A 19,980-nucleotide genomic window follows, 5' to 3' on the forward strand; every position below is an offset into this window, starting at 1 on the left:
GAAGTGTTGTAGGGCTGATTGTCAATCACCCAACAACCATGTGTTGTCGTAGAGCAGATCAAACTCTATAGAGCTGATTGAAGTGAACACAACAGCAAGCTGCTGCTGTAGGTTGCTGTCGCAAGGCACTTTAGGCCATGTAGAAGGAATCGCAACAAAGGTAAGGACCTATGGCTGCTGTCGTAGGTCACTTTAAGCAAGAAGGTTGAATCGCAAGTCACTGTAGAGTACCTAGAACTGATCGTAGGTGGGATACAGATTTGTAGAAACTTGGTAATGCTGTCGCAGAGCACTATAGGGCTTGTAGGTCTGATCGCAGATGAGATTCAGACCTACTGCTGTCGTCGCAAGCTATAATATAAGCCCAAAAGCTGATGCAGATGAGATACAGGCATGTAGAAACCTGCTGTTGCTGTTCCACAACACTTTAGGGCTTGGAAGTCTGATCGCACAACACTTTAGGAGTTGGAAGTCTGATCGCAGATGAGATTCATCTCTACTCCTGCTGTCGCAAGGTATAATAGGAGCCGGAAAGTTGATTGCAAGTTAGAATCTGATCTATAGTTGGCTTGCTTAGGGCTTGGAAGTCCGATCGTAAGAGAAACCCTAACGTAGGGTATATAAAAAAATATTAATCACAGCGCAAGTCTCTATAGCAGCATGTGAAGGACTAATAAAGTCTCTATCGCAACATGCGATTAAGAAGACAAGAATCAAAGAAGAAAGAAAAGGCCCCCGAAGGGGAGAAACTTCGGATGAGGCTACTGTTGGGTGATTGGAATTAGTGAATGAAGGAAGATGGGAGGAGGAACGGAGAGGGGTTGTGTTTGGCTCTGATACCAAGAAGAATTTTAGAAGAGAAAAATTCAAGTCTCATAATGAGAGCTTGGTAAATATTTATAACCCATAATAGGGGAATGGACATAAATGCCCTTACACAGAAAGAATAATAGAAATAAATACATATAAACCAAATTAGAACTAACTATCTATCCTAATATTTCCAATAGGATGTTCCCCTTGATGACTTGGTTGTCACAAACATGGAGATGACATGCATTACTGTGGCCGGCATTGAGGAACTCGATATATATAATTGGGAGTCGATTGTTGCGCATGAGTCAATCTCATCAGATCCCTCGTTAAGGATGCCACTAGCAAAAACATAGCTCCCTTGCCAGGACCAACCTTATTTGGTGCCTCCTATGGATGAGCGATGCCCTTTTCTCCATCGAGTTTTAGCTTTGAGGCCAAAGTTTCTAAAGTGTCTGTGAATCTAATCAAATTGCGCCTTACGTGTGTGAAGATCAATTTCTCAAAGTATTTCATTAAATGTTGCGCTTTAGTTTATAGGGCGTCAAGCACGGTTCTTTCAGTCCGTAGTCCCCATTAATCTATCTCACTAGTAATTGCGAATCTCCTTTAATCTCAATGTTCTTCACAAAAAAGTTGTTTTGCCATTGCGAGCTTGCAGAGAAGTGCTTTATATTTTGCCTTGTTGCACTTGAAGTTTAATTTGAATGTGTAGGCAGTTTGATGTAGATAGGTTTGTCAACACCTATCTCAATACCTATGATCGAGTTAAGATGCGTAGAAGAAAGAAATTAGTAACATTGATTGAGTCAAATCAGTCAAAATCGAGTCAACTCGAGTTGACCGGGTCAACTTGGTCCAATCTTTGACCGATCCTCAAGACCTAGTCCAACTTCTCTTAGAACTCTTTCTTTTATTGAGTTTCTATTTTTAAGTTATTTAATTAGTCTTAGTTTCTATTTCAATTTTAGAAAGTTTCTTTTCCTAGTTAGTTTATAATTTGTAAAGTTCGTTTTTATTCTTTAGGTTAGAATTAGAATTCTTTCTAGAGGTTTAGATTGAGTTCTAAAAGGATTAGAAGGTTAGTAATATGTTATAGATAGATTAGGACGTTACTTTTTAGTATTTTAGAAGGTTACTAAGTTGTTATGGAGTTATCTATATAAGGAGTCCCAAATAAAACAAATTCAGTGAGTTTGCTTTTTTTGAAGATTGATTAAAAAAAAAAGGAAGAAGAGACTTATTCCCTTTCTTTTTAATTATGAGTATAAGAGCCTGATATTGGTTCTTAATTTTAGTTTATGTTATTTATTTCCATCAATCTCAAACTTAGATTGAGGTTTCTAGTATATTTTGCTCGACATAAAGATTCTTCATTACTGTTTTCTTGGGATTTCACTATAAAACCAGCTTTTTAACATAAACTTTAGGTTTGTGTGTTCTACCCTACATCACAATCGGCTTGCCATTAGGCTCATTAAACACAACTCCTATGCTGCCTCCCTATCTGGTAGAGGCCTTGTTGAGCTGTAAGGTCCATGACCCTTCCGTTACTTCGGCGATCTCTGACAGTTCCCCTGGGATACCATCATCCATCTCTATTTCATTATTGTTGGGGAAAGATGACAATAGATTGGAGAAAGCTTGATTTTTAATGTCCTTTGGTCGAACGTGTTTTAGGTTGAATTTTGATAGTTGCAATAACCACTTTGCTGCCCTCCCTGTTAGGGTTGGCGTCTCCAAAAGGTACTTTATCAAATTGGACTTCGTCATTACTTTGGTTTTGTTTTGCAACATGTAAGGCTTGAACTTTTGGGCGGCATACATGAGTGAGAGACAAGTGCGTTCTACGCTTGGATATCTTTGTTCTGCATCTTTGAGTACTTGGCTTGCATGATAGACGGGTTTTTCCACTCCTTCATCCTCATATTGTGCCAACAACGCTCCAATAGCCTTCTCCTTCGAGGCCAAATAAAGCAACAATGGCTTGTTTGTACCAAGGCCATCATGGTTGGTGCTTTAGTTAGCGTTTATTTAATCTTGCTGAAAGTCTCATCCTGTTCTTGGTCCTAATAAAAAGGTAATTTTTCTTTTTGTAGATGAAGAAAGGCACAGTCGCTTGCACCGGGGCTAACACAAATTGTCGAATATGCGACACCTTTCCCAAAAAATATCTCATGTCTTTTTCTTTGGTGGGGCATCTGGACGACTGCTTGCATGTGTTCTTTGTCCACTTCGATACCCCCTCTACTCACAACAAAACCAAGAAATTTTCCCTCAATGACGTCGAAAGTGCATTTTAAGGGGTTCATCTTAAGTTGATATTGTCGACATCTCTCGAATATCCTTCTTAAGGTTGTAGCATGTGCTTTAGGCCCTTGACAATGATATCATCAATGTAGTCCTCCATTTCTTTATGCATCATATCGTGAAAGATGGTGGTCATGGTACGTTGATAAGTCGCCCTTGCGTTCTTGAGACTGAAGGGCATCACTATGTAATAAAAATTCTCAATTGGCGTTTTCAATGCTGTCTTCTTGCATCTCCTGGTGCCATTTTGATTTGATTGTAGCTGTTATACCTGTCCATTTCTAGCTGTGGCGTCGACGAACATGTCGATGTTCGGTAGTGGAAAGTTATCTTTTGGACAAGTTTGGTTCAGGTCTCGAAAATTGACATAACATCGTTTTTGGTCATTTTTCTTTTTGATAGGTACTATATTTGTTAGCTAGGTATTGGTTTAATAGATCTGACTGTTAGCAATTTTTGTATTTCCATCTTGATTTGTTTCTCCACTTCATGCCTAAACTGCCTAAGTGGCAGCTTTATTGGCTTGCTTCATGGTGGCACATTCAAGTGGTGTTGCACCACTAACTGCTCCAAACCCAGTATTTTCGAATAGGTCCAAGCGAATACATCTTAAAATTCCTTCAAAAGCTTCAAGAATTCCCCATGGTCCATCGGGAACTTGTCGATTCTCACATTCCGTCCAAACCCGACTGGACTGATACAATGCTCCTCTATTCCCCCAATAATATTCTTTCTCTCATCTTACATAATTCTTGGTGCTTCCTTCACTTGTTCCTAACGGCGGAAACTTGCCTTGGTGTTTCGAGGGTGTTGCCACACCCTACGAGTGGCCGTCATAAGCAGTACACTACCTTGCCACTAGGTAAGACTATTCAATTAATGTTGCTCTTAGTCTCTGCAGAACGCCCACTTTTCCCCTTCATTCCTTGTGCTTTTGACGTCGACTTCTAGACAGGCAGGGGGTCGAACATAACGCTGACCCTCAGTCTTCGTCAAAGAATGCAGTTTCTATGAAATGAGCCTCTTTTGGCACAAAAGGTGTTTTTGATGCAGGCAGCGTCACGACTTCGCCTCCAACTATAGTCTTCATACATTGATGTTAAGTTGAACTCATCATCTCTTTTATCTTGTGTAGCCTAGGGCGACGTTTTTGCGTCAAGGACATGAAATCACACCGTAGAGTGTATTGGCCCTGTCTCAAACTTGAGATATACATATCTGATGCCGTCGAAGCTCTAATCGCTACAGTCCTGTATCTCCATGGCAAACCTCGTTACTTTTTGCCGAGAGATCCCGACCATGTCTAAGACTTTTTACGAGATTAGATTCAAGGATGTGCTAATTTTGACAAAGGCTCGTTTGAGGTGTATCCCCTTTATGAAGATCGGATGTACAATGGGCGCACGTGATTTGATTCCAATGAGGCTTCTTCCTCTAAGAAAACTATGCCAGCTGTTGCTCGTTTGATTGGCAACTTTCCAGTCGAGATGGCAGCCACGGCTATTGAAGCCTCATATCTTTTTTCGTCTGACAATTCTAGGTGGTCAAAGAATCTTTGAACAACGCAGTCCCCTATAATTCGAGAGCTATCAGATCGGATTCTTGTGACGCCTCCCTCCTCCCTCCTGTCATTGTGGGTAACCATTAAAATTTCATGTCGATGATCTGGCAGGGGGTTTGCATGAGTAAGTTTATCTGACCCTAACTGTGGCTTGCTGTTGGCACATCTCTCTACGAAAATCTTTTTGAGTATCTGACAGTTCCTCGTGGGATGTCCCACTATACGATGGAATTTGTAGTAGTGAGTGCTGTCCTACTCCATTGGTGTTGTTTCCTGTTTCACAAATGGCATCCTTATGGTGCCGTCTTTGATCCAAGTCTCTAAGATTTGCTCTACCTCTTTTTTGCCACATGGGAAGTCTAGGGCGCCATCGTCTTCTCTTTCATCCCTCCTTGGGCTGAGGGTTGCGCTCTTTTGTGTCCACTCTCCTTGGCCGCTTATTAGAAACACATGCTTGATGTCTAAACCTTTTTTCTACCTGGCCCCTCTCAGGCGGTCTCCAAGAGGTGGGATTATCCTCTCAAGTGGACTTGGCATCGCTGCCGTCGTTCTTTTTGCTGCTTCGTGGAGCTCTGAGAAGCTAGCCAACCTCAAATTTTCCAGCAAGGTTTGGTACGAGAGTAACATCCCCATGATACACATTTCCACCAGTCTCAACTCATCAATCTGTTCCTAGCAGTCCATAACGCCATTACGAAATCTCCTCACAAAGGTGTTCGTGTTCCTTGTCATCTTGACGCATTAGGCCAAGGTTAGTTACTTGTTCGCAAACAATGAAGAATTTCCGATGGAAGGAATCCGCTAGTTGCCTCCCAAGTCTGCACCGACCTAGGGGGTAGGTGGTTACCATGTATAAGTTTTTTCACTCAGGGATTTTGAAAATTCCCATAACTTGAGTTCATGTTTTGTCGCATATCCTCCTAGAGCTTCTAGAAACCTCGATACGTGCTCCTTCGTGTTGCCTTTCCCATCATACATAAGGAATGTAGGAACAACATTCCCTTTGGGATACGACTTTTGTTGAAGCAAGTTGGGGTATGGCAGATTGTACTCATAGAGTTGACCTTCCTTCTGCGATCTCTCACACCCAACAGTCATGTCAGTTCAGCAACCGTCATGTACCCCTACATTTACATCATCAGGGGTGTCTGTTCCTTGGGTTATGATGGTCTCTCTGTTTGCTGCCATGCCGTAGATGTAGGGGCGCCTTGTATGTCACCTGGTTTGTCCAAAACAGTGGGCTGTTGCTGCAGCTTTCTCATGTACTATAGTATCTTCACATTTGGCCTAGCCATGCCTTGCAATAATTCCCAACGGTCCAAATGCTGCAGCGGGTACTTCCAATGCCAGCTCTTGCTGTTCTTTGCCCGTGGAATTAGCCGTATCGACTACCTCATTGTCAGTTTGGTCTGTGTCTATTTCTATGTTTGTGATACCTTGTGTCTACTCAACTTGAGCTCTTGCACGTCTCATTCCCGTGATCCCTTCCTAGCGGAGTCATCGAAATGTTCACTAAAGGATGCCCCGTGGACAAGGACTTAGACACATGGCTAGATTTAGGGGTTGATTAGGATCCAATGCTTACGGTGTCGCGGACATGGACACGGAAATAGATGCAGGACGGTGAGGGAAGAAGATGAAAAAGTGGGGGAATTAGGGGATTTGTTTTAGGATTTGGGATTGGGTAAGGATTTCGCTGTGGGGTTTAATTATTATATTTTAAAATTACGACTAGGATTTAGGTTTATAGGGTCAGGGGATCTGATTTGGGATTTAACAATAGGAAAAGGGTTTTCAAAATAACATTTGTCTATTGAGATGTAAAATGCAAAGTTTTGTAAATTACGATATTTTGGGTTGGATAAGGTTAATGGAAAATGGTTTATTGGGTTGAGATTAAAGATTAAGAGAATGGTGAAAGGGCTAAGGATTTAGGAAAATGCTTTCCAAGAAACCAGGATTGAAGAATCAAAGTGAAAGAATTGAAGAATTCAAGAAATCAAGAAATCAAGAAATCAAGAATTAAGAATTCAAGATATCTTAAAAAATCAAGAAAACATAGTTTATGGATTGATTTTTTGAAAGGATTAAAGGGTTTTGATCTCTCACAAGCAAACAAATTTTTTATATATAAAAAAAGATGGATTGAAGAAGAAGATAGAAGATAATAAAAAGATTAAAGAAAATAATATATTTACCTTGAAATCACCTCAATGATTTCCATGTCATCAATCACATTGAATACACCAACATTCAAAATAAGAAAAAAATTATGTTTTTTATTCATTCATCAACTATCTTTGAAATCATTTACAATAGCCATATATATAGACTAGACTGAAAACCTTAATTCTAAAATTATAAAAAAATGACACTTTTGATCTTGAAATGCAAATCCTGTGTAGAACTGTTACCTTACCCATATTTTGACCATAACTATCTCAAAACTCATTAGAATTGCAAAATCTTGGGCTTAGATAGGTAACTGAATAACCTTTCAAACGACACCAAAATCAATGTAGTTTTGACTCCTCAAAATAAGGTCTAAATAAAAATGACATAAATAGTACCTAAACTTGAATCATATTCCTAAACTAACCTAATAATAAACTTCTATAAAAAAATGTAATAGACCCATAACTAAAGTCCAATAATTAAAATAAAATAAAATCCTAAAATTAAAACATGACCCAAATAGGTTAGGCCATGAACTCTGATGTCCCCATCAATTCTCCTTTGGTTGGAAAAAACTCGTCCTTGAGTTTTGAAATGCCCAAGGATGATCATGACAATTTGTGGTTTGTCCCTTTTGACTTAGATTCGTTCTCTTGCCTAGATGTTGCGTTGAACGATGAATTTCAAGTTGCGATCTTCTATCATGGAAAATATTTAGTGTAATCTTCTGAGATGATTAAGCCAATGTGAGGTATTAATAGTATAGTTATATCATGGACATGAGTTGTAGAAGCTATCTCCAAAAGAATTTTAGGCTCCTTTTCCATTTCAAGATCTTTTTCCCGCGTTGGTTCTAGAATTGTAGGCACACTATCTTCTAAGGTTGTTGTCTCATCTGCCTTTTTCACAACCTATTTTTGGACTGATGGTACCGTAGGATGTGACTTTCACAATGATGCCTTGAGTAGATATCGTTTGTATGAAACAACACGTAAAATACCCTACCTGCACATCAAAAGTAACTCATTCACGTGAGATCCAACCGCGTCCCAGCATGTTATGACATTCCTCTAAAGGAATCACCTTACACTCAACACTATAATGAATTTTCCTTGACAAAACTAAACAACGAAATGTCCATTATAATGTTCACAAAATCTTTGTATTTTTAGTATTTTGTAAGATCTTCTCAATGAAACTTATTGAAATTAGGTTTTCTTCATAATCAGGATTTAAGTTTATAGGGTTGAGGTTTATAAGGTTAGGGGATATGATTTGGGATTTGGAATTGGTTTAAGGATTTGGGTGATAATAGAAGAAAGGGTTTTCAAAATCCCAAGTGGCTACTGAGATGTAAAATTCAAAGTTTTGTAAATTACGATATTTTGTATGGGAAAAGGGTTAAAGGAAAAAGGGTTTATATGGTAGGGATTAAAGGTTAAGAGAATAGGGAAAGGATTAATGTCGAGGAAAATGATTGTCAAGAAATCAAGATTCAAGAATCAAAGTTAAAAAATTAGAGAATTTAAATTTAAGAAATCAAGAATCAAGAATTTAAGATATCTCGAAAAGTCAAGAAAACTTGGTTTATGGATTGGTTTCTTGAAATGATTAAAGGATTCTTGATTGTTTCTTGATCTCTCACAAATAAATAAAAAACTTGTAGAAAAGATGGATTGAGGAAGAAGATAGAAGATAATAAAAAGATTAAAGAAAACTATATATTTATCTTGAAATCACGCAATGATTTCCATGACATCGACTACATTGAATGCACCAACATTCAAAACAAGAAAACAATTCTGTTTTTTTATTCATTCATCGACTTTCTTTGAAATTAATTACAATAGCCATATATATAAACTAGACTGAAAATCCTAATTCTAAAATTATTAAAAAGTGACACTTTTGACTTTGAGATGCAAATCCCGTGTAGAACTGACACCCTACCAATATTTTGGCCATACTTGTCTCAAAACTCATCGGAATCGCAAAATTTTGGACTTGTTGGATAAGTAACTGAATAACTTTTCAAATGACACCAAAATCAATTGAGTTTTGACGCTTTAAAATAAGGTCTAAATCAAAATGATGTGAATAGTACCTAGACTTGAATCTAATTCATAAATTAACCTAATAATTAACTTCTATAAAAAAAATAAAAAGCCCAATAATTAAAATAAAATAAAATCCTAAAACTAAAACATGACCCAAATTGGTTAAGCCTATGAACTCTAATATCCACATCAAAAACACTATGTTGTTGGGGACAAGACAAGACAAAACCGACTACCTTTGTCAAGCAAATGAGGAGGTGAAGTTAGGTGGTGGAGAGGGGTGTGAGTAGCAACATAAAGAGAGAGTCAATCAATGTTTGAGCAAAGTTGCTGCTCTTCAAATTAAGGATTCATGCTCCATCAATTGTAGGCAATCCCCTTTAAATAGGGGGACCCTCTCTCTTTGCTAGTTTGGATATTGGATGCCAGCTAAGGTGTCAGATAATAGGTATATGTGTGTGGTTATTGTCCAAGGCTAAGACCCCCATTTTGTTAGTATATGTCAATTTTGTCAATAAAGAGTCGGATCTATTTGATACCCTCGATGCCATGGTGTCTTCTGTATCATAACCAGCAAAGGGCGCCATCTTAGGCGCTTGAGGTCGCATGTGCTTGGACCAGACAAAGTGGTAGATGGTGCTTCGTTGGCGCCATCCTACCCATGGGGGATGACCTGTTGGCGTCCACGTCTCTTAGAATAACCTCACGATTTGTGTTCAAATTAGCTAATCTACAATGGTTTGTTTGATCGTTGTAATTTTAGTATATCAATTGGTGCATGTCAGGTATGGATGTTGTTTGTATGAAGAAAAACAACTAGAGAAATCTACTAGTGAAGGAGATTCTTCAAATGCAATTTGTTGCTCTTCATATAAGATGACTAACTTAAAAAAAATTCTATATCATTGTGGAAATTTGGTTTCTTTTATAGGTAAAGATCCATGAATGGGTTAGGGATCATCTAGCTAAGGAAGTTGTCTTTAGATGTTCTCGTATTACTGGTGTGAGCCCATTTTCGTAGCTAGAAAATGGCAAACAAGAAACCGATGAACTTAGTGAGAAACTTTGGTCGTATGTCATGTGAAATCTATTGTTTACTGATAGTCTAATAATTCATGCTTATGGAAGCGATCTTGTGATGATTTCTCTTAGTTGCTCTCTCTCTCTCTCTCTCTCTATTTCTCTCTTAATCCCCTATCTCACCTTGTGTTTATTTTTCCCTTTGCTCTCTCTCTTTTCTATCTCCAATCCATTCCTAGTTCTTCTCTTTTCATGCTTTCTCTCCTCCGTTCTTGTTCCTTTTCTTACATGCTTGGGGTTGGTGATGAAAAAATAAACAAGGTTATCCCCAACCTCTGGTCAACCATTTAATTATATAATTGATGTGTTATAATAAAAAGGTGTTGTGGCAATCTAAGCAATTTCGAATAATTGTTAGATGTTATTTTCATAGTTTCATTAATTAACATGGTTTTTACACCCGTGCGGTGTTTGTGTGCCATAAAATAAAACAACTCACTATTTCTTATGGTTATAATAAGAATATTTTTTCAACACATAGTTATTTTTTTTTGAACAAATTGAATGATCTGAAAACTCCTAAAGATCATCAATTGGGTTCCCTTAGTGAAGGGGTTATTGAGGCTTGGCATAAAACATAAAAACATCTAGAAAATACATGATTAAGAACAGTGTTTTTAAGTACTTAAGGTATACTTGAGGCATTTTGGGTTCTTGGGGAGAGGCGTAAGCCTCAATTAATTAAAAAAACAAATTTCTAATATATATATATATATATATATATATATATATATATATATAAATTATAATAAATTAAAAAAAATATAAAAACATGTAAACAACCTTCAAGCATCAAATAAACATTAAACTCTAAAAATGTAGGGAAGTAGCAATATAATATACTAGCAAAATAGCAATTTATTATAACTCATAGAGTTGTAGAGTATCAAACATCAAATAAACAACTACTCTAGGCTTAGGAACGAAGTTTTAGACCCTATTATAAATTAGAGAAGAATTAAAACAACTAAAAATCCACTTCCTCTAGGCATTTCGATCAACCACCATCATAAATAGGTAGAATAAAAAAAAAAAAAAGAAAAAGAAAAGGAAAAATAAAAAAAGAATCAAACAGAAAAACAAGAGAGAAATATAAGGGCCTGTGTGGATTGACTTTTCTAAATACTTCTGACTTTTGCGGGGAGTTAGAAGCACTTTAAAGGTGTTTGGATAAATAACTCCTGGAAAGAACTGCTTTACTGTGGAGTCATTTTAGTGCTTTTTCACGGAGTACCAATGGTGCTACTTCTCTAAACTACTCTTGCGCGGAGCCACAAAACATTGTTAAAATGACGAGATTGGGGCAAGTATGCCCCTCATAAATTTTGAAAATTTCAAACCTACCCTCAAAAAGGCAATTGGAATAATATTATATTACTATCCATTGATATGGTGGTAGTCTTTTGGTGTAACATTTGGGACAAGTATACCCCTCATAAATTTTGAAAATTACAAGCATACCCTAAAAAATGCAATTGCAGTAATACTATATTACTATCCATTGATGTGGTGGTAGCTTTTTAGTGTAGCATTTGGGACAAGTATGCCCCTCATAAATGCAATTAAATAATATTTTGAAAATTACAAGCATACCCTCAAAAATGCAATTAAATAATATTTTATTATTATCCATTGATGTGGTGGTAGCCTTTTAGTGTAGCATTTGAATTTGGATTTCTAGCTCCCCCAATTGCTCACTTAATGATTCATCCATGAGCATTCCAACCATGGTTGAAATTTCTTATTGCAAGATTGATGTGAACAATTACACACAAATTTACTATCCATTGATGTGGTGAAAGCTTTTTCATATTTTCAGTGGTATATATTTGCTCATAATATCTTCTATTTGTTTATAATTGTTGGGTGTTTATATTAGTTTTTATGGATAAAAACATTAACTTTATTTCTTTTGAAGAATAATTTGTTGAGTTATAATGTTAAAAATAGTAACTGATACTTCTAAGGGCATTTTGATCATTTTAATAAAATCTAAAATAGTTTCCAAACACAAAACTCTATCAAAAATACTTCTAACAGTACTTTTCAGAACCTGCATCCAAATACACAACAAGTTATCCACCTACTCCAGACAGTACTTCAAGAAGTACTTATGAAAGTACTTATGTTCTAAGTACTTCTGGCTCCTATATCCACATGGGCCCTAAGATTTTGAAAAAAAAAGGGTAAAAGTTCAAGAATGTACATAGAAAAATCAAATACCTCAAAACCTTAGAGAATCCTTGATTTGTTGGTTCTATTTGGTCGCAATCTTCGTAAGAAAGTTGTAAGAACCGATGGATTTGAAATCGGATGAGTATTGGAGCCTCTAGGAGAAATCTTGGTGTAGGAAGATTTTAGGGTTTCAAAGAGTGATTTTGAGAGGTTTCTTGATAAGATATTTTTAAAAGTCAAAAAACACTTCTATTTAGTAGACTTTAATACATAATAGACATGGGGTGAGGGCGGGTTATTTGTGTAAAATAAAGCAAGAAAACAAAAAAAATCAATTTTTTTTTTTGACCCACGACTTTGGTTTAAGCCTCATGCCTCGAGGCGTACGAATTTTAAAACACTGATTAGGAATCTAGGTTGCAATTGTGGTCATGGTGTGATCTACTCACAAATGTAGTATTTGGATAGGCATTTGGAGTTTGCTTAATAAATTAGATTTAAGATGGGAAAGAGGTGCCAAGGTCCATTTTATTTTGGAGGACTAGTGGTGCAGAGAGATTCCTATTAGGGATGAGGCTCACTGGCTCTTTGCCCCTTTTTATTAGAAGAAGGGTTTGCTCCAAGATTTCATGGTCTGGATTTGAGAAGGTTTTTTATTGGACTTTGGAATGAGGAGGAACCTTAATGATTAGGAGATGGACATGTTTTTTATAACATAGGGTGTCCTGCATCTCTTTCGTGATATGGACTAATCCCCACGGTTGGACACCCTAACCCCACGGAAGTTTCCCGACATTTTCGAACACTGTTGCTATTTTACTTGATTATTTCAAGATATTCTTTTATTTTCTTTGGTTGGTGACAGGCATTGTGGTCACAATTGCTTGTTCAAAATTAGATCATTCTGCGCAATGGTAGATACTTCTTCTTGTTCAATTTTCGCTGCATCTGTAATTTTGTGTTTCCAAGATCTGTCCAAAGTGGCCTTCTTTGTTTGGTCCGCCTCCTTTACCCCACTGTTTATAATTAATTTACATTTGACGGATTCATATTGATTATTGTTCCATGGGCATATCTAATGGTGAAATGGCCAATCATCCAATCATCTTTTAATTCGTTGTGATGTTTTATGAGTCATTGGCCACCTTCTCTAGTCAATTTGATGTTTGCTAGATTATTTATGATTGACCGAACATTAAAGTTCATTGCATTGTTATGCTCTAGAAGCAGAATAAAAAAAAAAAAACATGTACTCTGTGTTGCAGCCTATGCTGGATGTTCCAATATATGGAAGAATTGCTACACTTGAGCTTTTTCGTCCTCATGTGAGTTTCCTTCCGTTGTTATTTTAATAGTTGGTACGTGATTGTGCCCAATTGAGTTAACTAAGTCTCCTTTTTTTGTTTTGTATCTTTACAGGGTGAAGCACAAGATTTTCTATTTATTGCTACCGAAAGATACAAATTTTGTGTTCTTCAATGGGATGTAGAGACAAATGAGCTTATTACAAGGTTTAAGTTTGAAAGTTGAAACAGAAAATACGTTTAGTTCTTTTTTTCTAATATTCTTTTTACCTTAATAATTTTTTGGTTCATAGCTATTATAATACAACAGTAGTAATGCTAGTGTTAGTCATGTCACATGGTATTATCTTTTTCAGATAGATATAAGTGAAGTTTATTCAGAAAAAAAAATGGAAAAACTGAAATGTAGATCAAGAAGACCTACCACTTTTTTTTTCCCAAGGTGGTCTTCAATTTCTCTATTCGTATCCTTATAATTCAGTTTGTGAAATCTATCAAAACCAGACCACAAATCTTTAGGTCCTATCCTATTGTTGGTTAATGCTGATAAAGAAACATCTTTAAAATATTTATCAAAAGAAAAAGAAGAAGAAAAATCTCTAGAACAAGAAAGAAGTCGATTTTTTTTCTGTAACATCATAATGTATCCACTAATCAATTTCAGATTAATCTCAAGGCTAATAAAGACTCGCATTATTTCTGGCTATATACCAAATGATTGATGGTAAGATAATATTAAAAATATTCCCAGCATTAAATCTTTAATAGGAAGCACGATTACGTCCAGATATTCGCAAGACTTGAATCCATGAAATAATTAAATAGCATGCATAAACAGACCTAATACTTCTCCATCAAGTTTATACAGAAAGTGTCAGGACAAGATACTGTAATGATGATGTAAGGAAGTTCCATTAAGTCACTATGGTATTGAGCAGGGAATCACTTGTAGCTTTCTTTGGTGATTGAAAATATATGAATTGTAAAAACAATTGTCACTTAATTCTTTAGAGGTATTGGTGCCCTCCAGTTTTTAGTTTACCTTTGTTTTTGATTCTTTATTTTTCTTTAGATATCTTAAGTGCATGAATTGACATTGCATTTAGGGGTGGAACCAGGGGGGGCAATTGCCCCCGGCCCTCAATTTTTTGGATTTTGTAGAACAACCTCTAGATTTTTGTAAATTTTGGAGATACACCTCAATTTTCAATGGGTTGCCCCCTCTCACTCCCACTTTCTACTTTTTGGCTCTCCCCCAAAATACTTTTGATTGATTTTAGGCACCCTTGTATGTCTTGAGGAATATTTTAGATACCCTATGTGACTGTTCAACTTTTTTGGGTTTTAGACATCCATCTACATTTTGATAAATATCTCTACGGTGAGGAGATCATCATCACCAAAAATCAGCCCATTCCAAAACCTCTAACCCCATCAAAAATGGTTTACAAAAAATGGACGGTCCACGATTTTTCAACTTGTAAACATGGGGCTAGAAGTTTTGGAATGCACTGATTTTTGGTGAGGATGATCTCCTCACCGTAGAGATCATCCTCACCAAAAATCATCCCATTCCAAAACTTCTAACCCATGTAGGACAAAAATGTTTGGCTAAAATATTGGCCAAAATGTTTGGTGCTGAACGGGACCCATATATATATATATATATATATATTTCAAATCGATGACATGCCCCTTGTTCCAATCACCTCAATTTTTTAGATGATTGAAATATCCCCTCTATCAAATTAGTGAATATTTGAGATATCCTTTGTGTTTTCAAATTGATGACATACCCCCTTTGATCTTGATCTTCTTTCATAGGCTAAAAAGACAACCTAAATGCCTTCATTTTCAACCTATGACCAAAAGTCAATAATTTTTCTGTTTTAAAATCAGCCACTTTCAAGTTCTTCGACTTAACCAAATTAATTTTAATCTATTTAACCTCATCTTCAGTCCATTGTTTCAACATTGCCTTAATCCCTTGTAGATAATCCTAAAATTTTCTATAAAAAAATCTCATCATCTTCAACTACAAAAATCTTATCTTGTTCTTTAGATTTAAAGGTTGAAGTAGATTAATTTTAAGATTGACTTTTAGGATAACAATTTTTACCCATGAGACTATATACGATTTGTTTTGAGAAGAGAGCTCAAAGTTTCAAGATTGTTCCTCATATCACACATCCTGATGTGAAAGTGTGTAGGAATCATAGATGCTTTTCATCGAGATACCAGTCAAGGAGATACGATGCTTTAGGTCACTCCCAAAACGATTCATTCTTAAATCGATGCCACTGACCCTTGAGTTGGGTCTTTTCTTATAGACTAATGAGAAATGATCTAAATGCTCTTTTTGTGAACCTGTACAAAAAAAAGGCACTTGAATTGTCTTCGAAAATCATTCATCTTCAAGGTCTTCAATCTTAACTATAGTTTGCCCACCCCCCCTTGAAGAAAATCCTGGCACCGCCCCTGATTGCATTTGTTGTTTGCCTTGATTTTTATTTCGAAACTATAATCTTGTTGAATACTATGAGTTTATGACTACCAGCTTATGCCATAAAACAAATAGCATTCATTCAGAAATCCGTGGTTATGGCTGCCCATCAATTAATGTCACATTAATCTGAAATATCATCTTTGTTATCTACTTTCTTCGGTTCTCAAAGTTGAGTCTTTGGAAGAAAGTTTTTGATGCATTCCTGCATATATAATTGTGTCTTGTTGTATTGTAGGGCAATGGGAGATGTCTCAGATCGCATTGGTCGCCCAACAGACAATGGACAGGTATGCAACAATCCATTTTTTGTCAAGGTTTGCAATTGTAATTTTAGGTATTTCTCACTGAGGTGAAAATCAAATTATTATTAGGATTCTCCCCAACTTTACAGCTATGCTGAAGAAGTTTAGGTTCTTGTGTCTTATGCATATCTACGAGTCAGAACTTTGAAAAGTATTCTCTCTTACCTAGATAGATGGCATAGAGGCGAAGTGTCCAGGTGTTCAGTACAAAGACCAACTATTTTTTATTTTGGATAGGTGTAAGCAGTTGAAGGTGGAGTTTGATCCCAGGTTTGTGGTATTTCCACCAGGCTTCAGCACTATGCCTTTTAACTCTTTTTACCACTAATGTCTAAAGTGTGCTTTTTTATGCAAGAGACATAGGCATCATGATTTATAGTAATTTGACAAGTAAATAGTTTATTAGAGAAGAGTAACAAATCCCAAGAAGTACAAACTAGGCAGCAAGACATCCCTCAGAAGGTACACAAAACCAGTTGGGATTGACTCCAAGCTTGAAACAAACTAATCAATAAACAAGCCTTTACAGTCCCTATGGAGGACCATTGAAAGAGAAAAGCTCTAAACTTAAGGGTCAATAACTGGACCATCTTCTTCTTCCCTCCAAAAAGATGGTTGTTCCTTCCTTTCCATCTTCCCCAATGAACTACAAAAGGGAGTGAGGAATAAATAACCCAAGCATGGGAAGAAAAAGAAAAGCATCTTCTAAGTGCTTGAATAAGGAGCACCACACCCCCTTGGCTATCGGGAAATGAAGAAGAAAATGAGTCATCGTTACCTCTTTTTGTTGTACATGGTGGCTCAAAAATCAATGATGATCTTTTGAAAAATCATGGTGTCTATTGTAAAGATTTCGTTTTAAACAGGCGATCCAAGCAAGGAACCCCATCTTAGATTTAGTGTGGGATTTTAAGCATAAGTGACTGGGAGTTGCTGCGATGGAACTGAATGGATAATTGACTAGAAAAACCTAATTGAGAAGCATCCCTTCTTCCCTAGACGCCAAACTTTCTTACCCACATTTTTTTTTGATAAGCAAAGCAACTTTATTGCTTAAGTGGTAGAGGTGACCAATTGTGGGAATTACAAAATAGAAAACACAAATAAAACAAACAACTACAAAGTAATGCCACAAAACCACTCCAATCTACCGACGAATCATCGAAGAAAACCCCCCTAAACTCATTGTACACCTTACACCCGAAGAAGAGAAGCCAAAATCGAGAGGAAAACCGAGTTTACATTCTCTTCTTTCCCTTCAAACCAATATTGATTACGTTCCTTCCAAATGCCTTAGTAGATTGCGAAGGGCGTTAACCTCCATTGCACTTTCTTAGCATCTCAAACAGAGGAACCCACTCATCCCACGCTTCAAAAAGCAATTCCACGGACCTTGGAAGGCAACCCACTGCTCTGAATAACCCAAGGAAGGACCCCTGCACATACCTTGCAAACACAACAGACACATATTCGGCCAGTTGAAACCTCTTCGCAAAATCTAGTCCATAGTTAAGATTCTTTTCAAAGACGCATACCAGATAAAGAAAGCTATCTTGTCTTGGAACTTTGTGACCCAAAATTGCTTTCACCGAGAATCGAGCCGGCGATGGTTGCAACAAGGGATCATAAAAGGATTGTACCGTGAATAACCCCAAACTAGTACCCCTCCAAATCCAAATGTCCTTCACATTCTCTCTTAGATCCACCTCTTGTAGACAACCCAGTAAACCTGCGACCCCTTCCAATTCCCAATTGTTTACCCACCTTTGAGGGAGGTATTGCGACCTTGCTAATTTTAGTTAGAAGACGAAAGATGAATTTCCTCCCCCAATTGTAAAATATCTTCTAACACCCAAATCTTACATAGATACGCTCCGTCAATCCTCAACTTGATCTTCTGCAAGGAAGTCCCTCTTGTAGGAGATGGGGAACATGTATGGAAAGGAACATAGAAGGAGGAATCAACAAAACACACATCCTCTCTAAAAGAAATTTATTATCCTGTCAACTTTGAAACAGATTTACCCATTGAAATTGCATCTCCCACTAAACATTCCTTGTGAAACACTGAGATTCTTAAACAACCCAACTTCATTATTGGTTTGTGAACGAATTTATTTAGATTTGTAACCCTCAAACCTCCCTCTTCTTAAGAGAACAAACTTGCACCACAAAAATATATTTTTCTCTTCTTCGAAACCTCTCGATGAGAAAGTCTTCATATATCATTCCATTTTTTTTTTTATTGATGCGACAAAGAATGGAAACATCAATGTATAGTGGATTGGCAATCTAAATGTGATGCTCTTTATCATTGTTAACTTCCACCTCCTTTTAGAGAGGAATCTTTCCTAGCTATTGAGTATCCATCAAATCTTTCAATATTGAGTACCAAATTGATGTAGGCCGAGTTAGTTAGTTAGTTGTTGAAGTTAGCTAGTAGTGTTAGTTTCTCTTTAGTTTTCTTTGGTTAGTTTAAGTGTTCATGTAAGGGTAATGTAGTCATTTCACTTGGGCTATTATGTTTCTGCTTTTGCCTATAAATACATCAAATGTAGTTGTAAATCAATTTTTAGTCGAATGAAATAGATTCGAGAGAGTTTTTCTCTTCCAACTTGACTTCTTAACTTCTTTTGAAGTTTTCACACAAATTAATCTAAATTTCCAGATCCGATTGCACCATTTGGTATCAGAGAAAAGGAATTCAATCTAATTTGTAGAAAAGTTAAATCAAATTTCAGGTCTATTGAAGTTGCAGATTTTTCATATCAGTTTCCAATTCCAGATTTGGTGAATATTTGCATGTTTTCAGATCAATTGTGATTTCAGATCTGTTTCTAACTCTAGATCTGTTGAAGATTGCAGATCTTCAGATCTGTTTCAAATTTCAGATCTGTTGAAGATTGCAGCTTTTCATATCTGTTTTCAATTTCAAATCTATTGAAGCTTGCGAATTTCCAGATATGTTTCCAATTTCAGGTCTGTTGAAATTACTAATTTATTAAAGTTTGGTGATTTGAAATGAATCGACAACCACAAGGACAAAATCAACGTGGTCAGGGACACGCCAATCTTGCTATTAATCCCAAAGGAAATGTGGTAGTACAACATCCTAATCCGCAAGATGAGACAGAACACCTTCGAAGACAAGCTGAGGCTTTAAGTGAAATGGTTTAGTGCCTTCAACCTCCAATGGAGCAACTTTGAAGGCCTCAAACTCTTTGTTCTATGTCCAGAGACGATGATACTTCTAACTTGATGTCCTCCGACTTTGAAAATCCTTTTGGTATGAATCATAATAGTAATTTTCGATTGGAGACTAATATCATGGTAGATGTACTGGATTTCAAGGTAGCCTCAATCTGGAATAATTTGTTGATTGTTTTAATACTCTTGAATGAATTTTCGAGTATTATGTGGGTTTCAAGTCGAAGGTGAAATTAGTTGCCATTAAGTTCAAGGGAAGAGTTTCGCATGGTGGGAACAATTGTAAGTGAATCGAGTTCGAAGAGGTAAAGGGAAGATCAAGGATTGGTGCAAGGTGAAGAAGAAGCTCAAGGAGTAGTTTATTCTTTTCAATTACATGCAAATCATGTGTAAAGCTTTGCACAAACTTAGACAACATGGGAGTGGCTGAATACACCGAGGAGTTCTATCAATTCGTAACAAGGGTTGATTTGAATGAAATCGACGAACA

The 19,980-nt window shown here is 36.7% G+C and overlaps 1 protein-coding gene across 1 annotated transcript in view; it reads left to right on the plus strand.

The window, feature by feature from the left end:
* The window catches only part of LOC147388044 (DNA damage-binding protein 1), an 80,722-nt gene that overhangs the window by 12,599 nt on the left and 48,143 nt on the right, over positions 1 to 19,980 (plus strand). Inside the window, exons 3-5 of the mRNA XM_086420896.1 lie at positions 13,437 to 13,496; positions 13,591 to 13,682; positions 16,217 to 16,268. Of these exons, the coding sequence (XP_086277022.1) occupies positions 13,437 to 13,496; positions 13,591 to 13,682; positions 16,217 to 16,268 (204 nt within the window). The remainder of the gene's footprint in view (positions 1 to 13,436; positions 13,497 to 13,590; positions 13,683 to 16,216; positions 16,269 to 19,980) is intronic.

Source organism: Akebia trifoliata, chromosome 13, assembly GCF_017979445.1.
Source record: "Akebia trifoliata isolate Shusen 1 chromosome 13, ASM1797944v1, whole genome shotgun sequence".
Lineage (NCBI taxonomy): Eukaryota > Viridiplantae > Streptophyta > Magnoliopsida > Ranunculales > Lardizabalaceae > Akebia > Akebia trifoliata.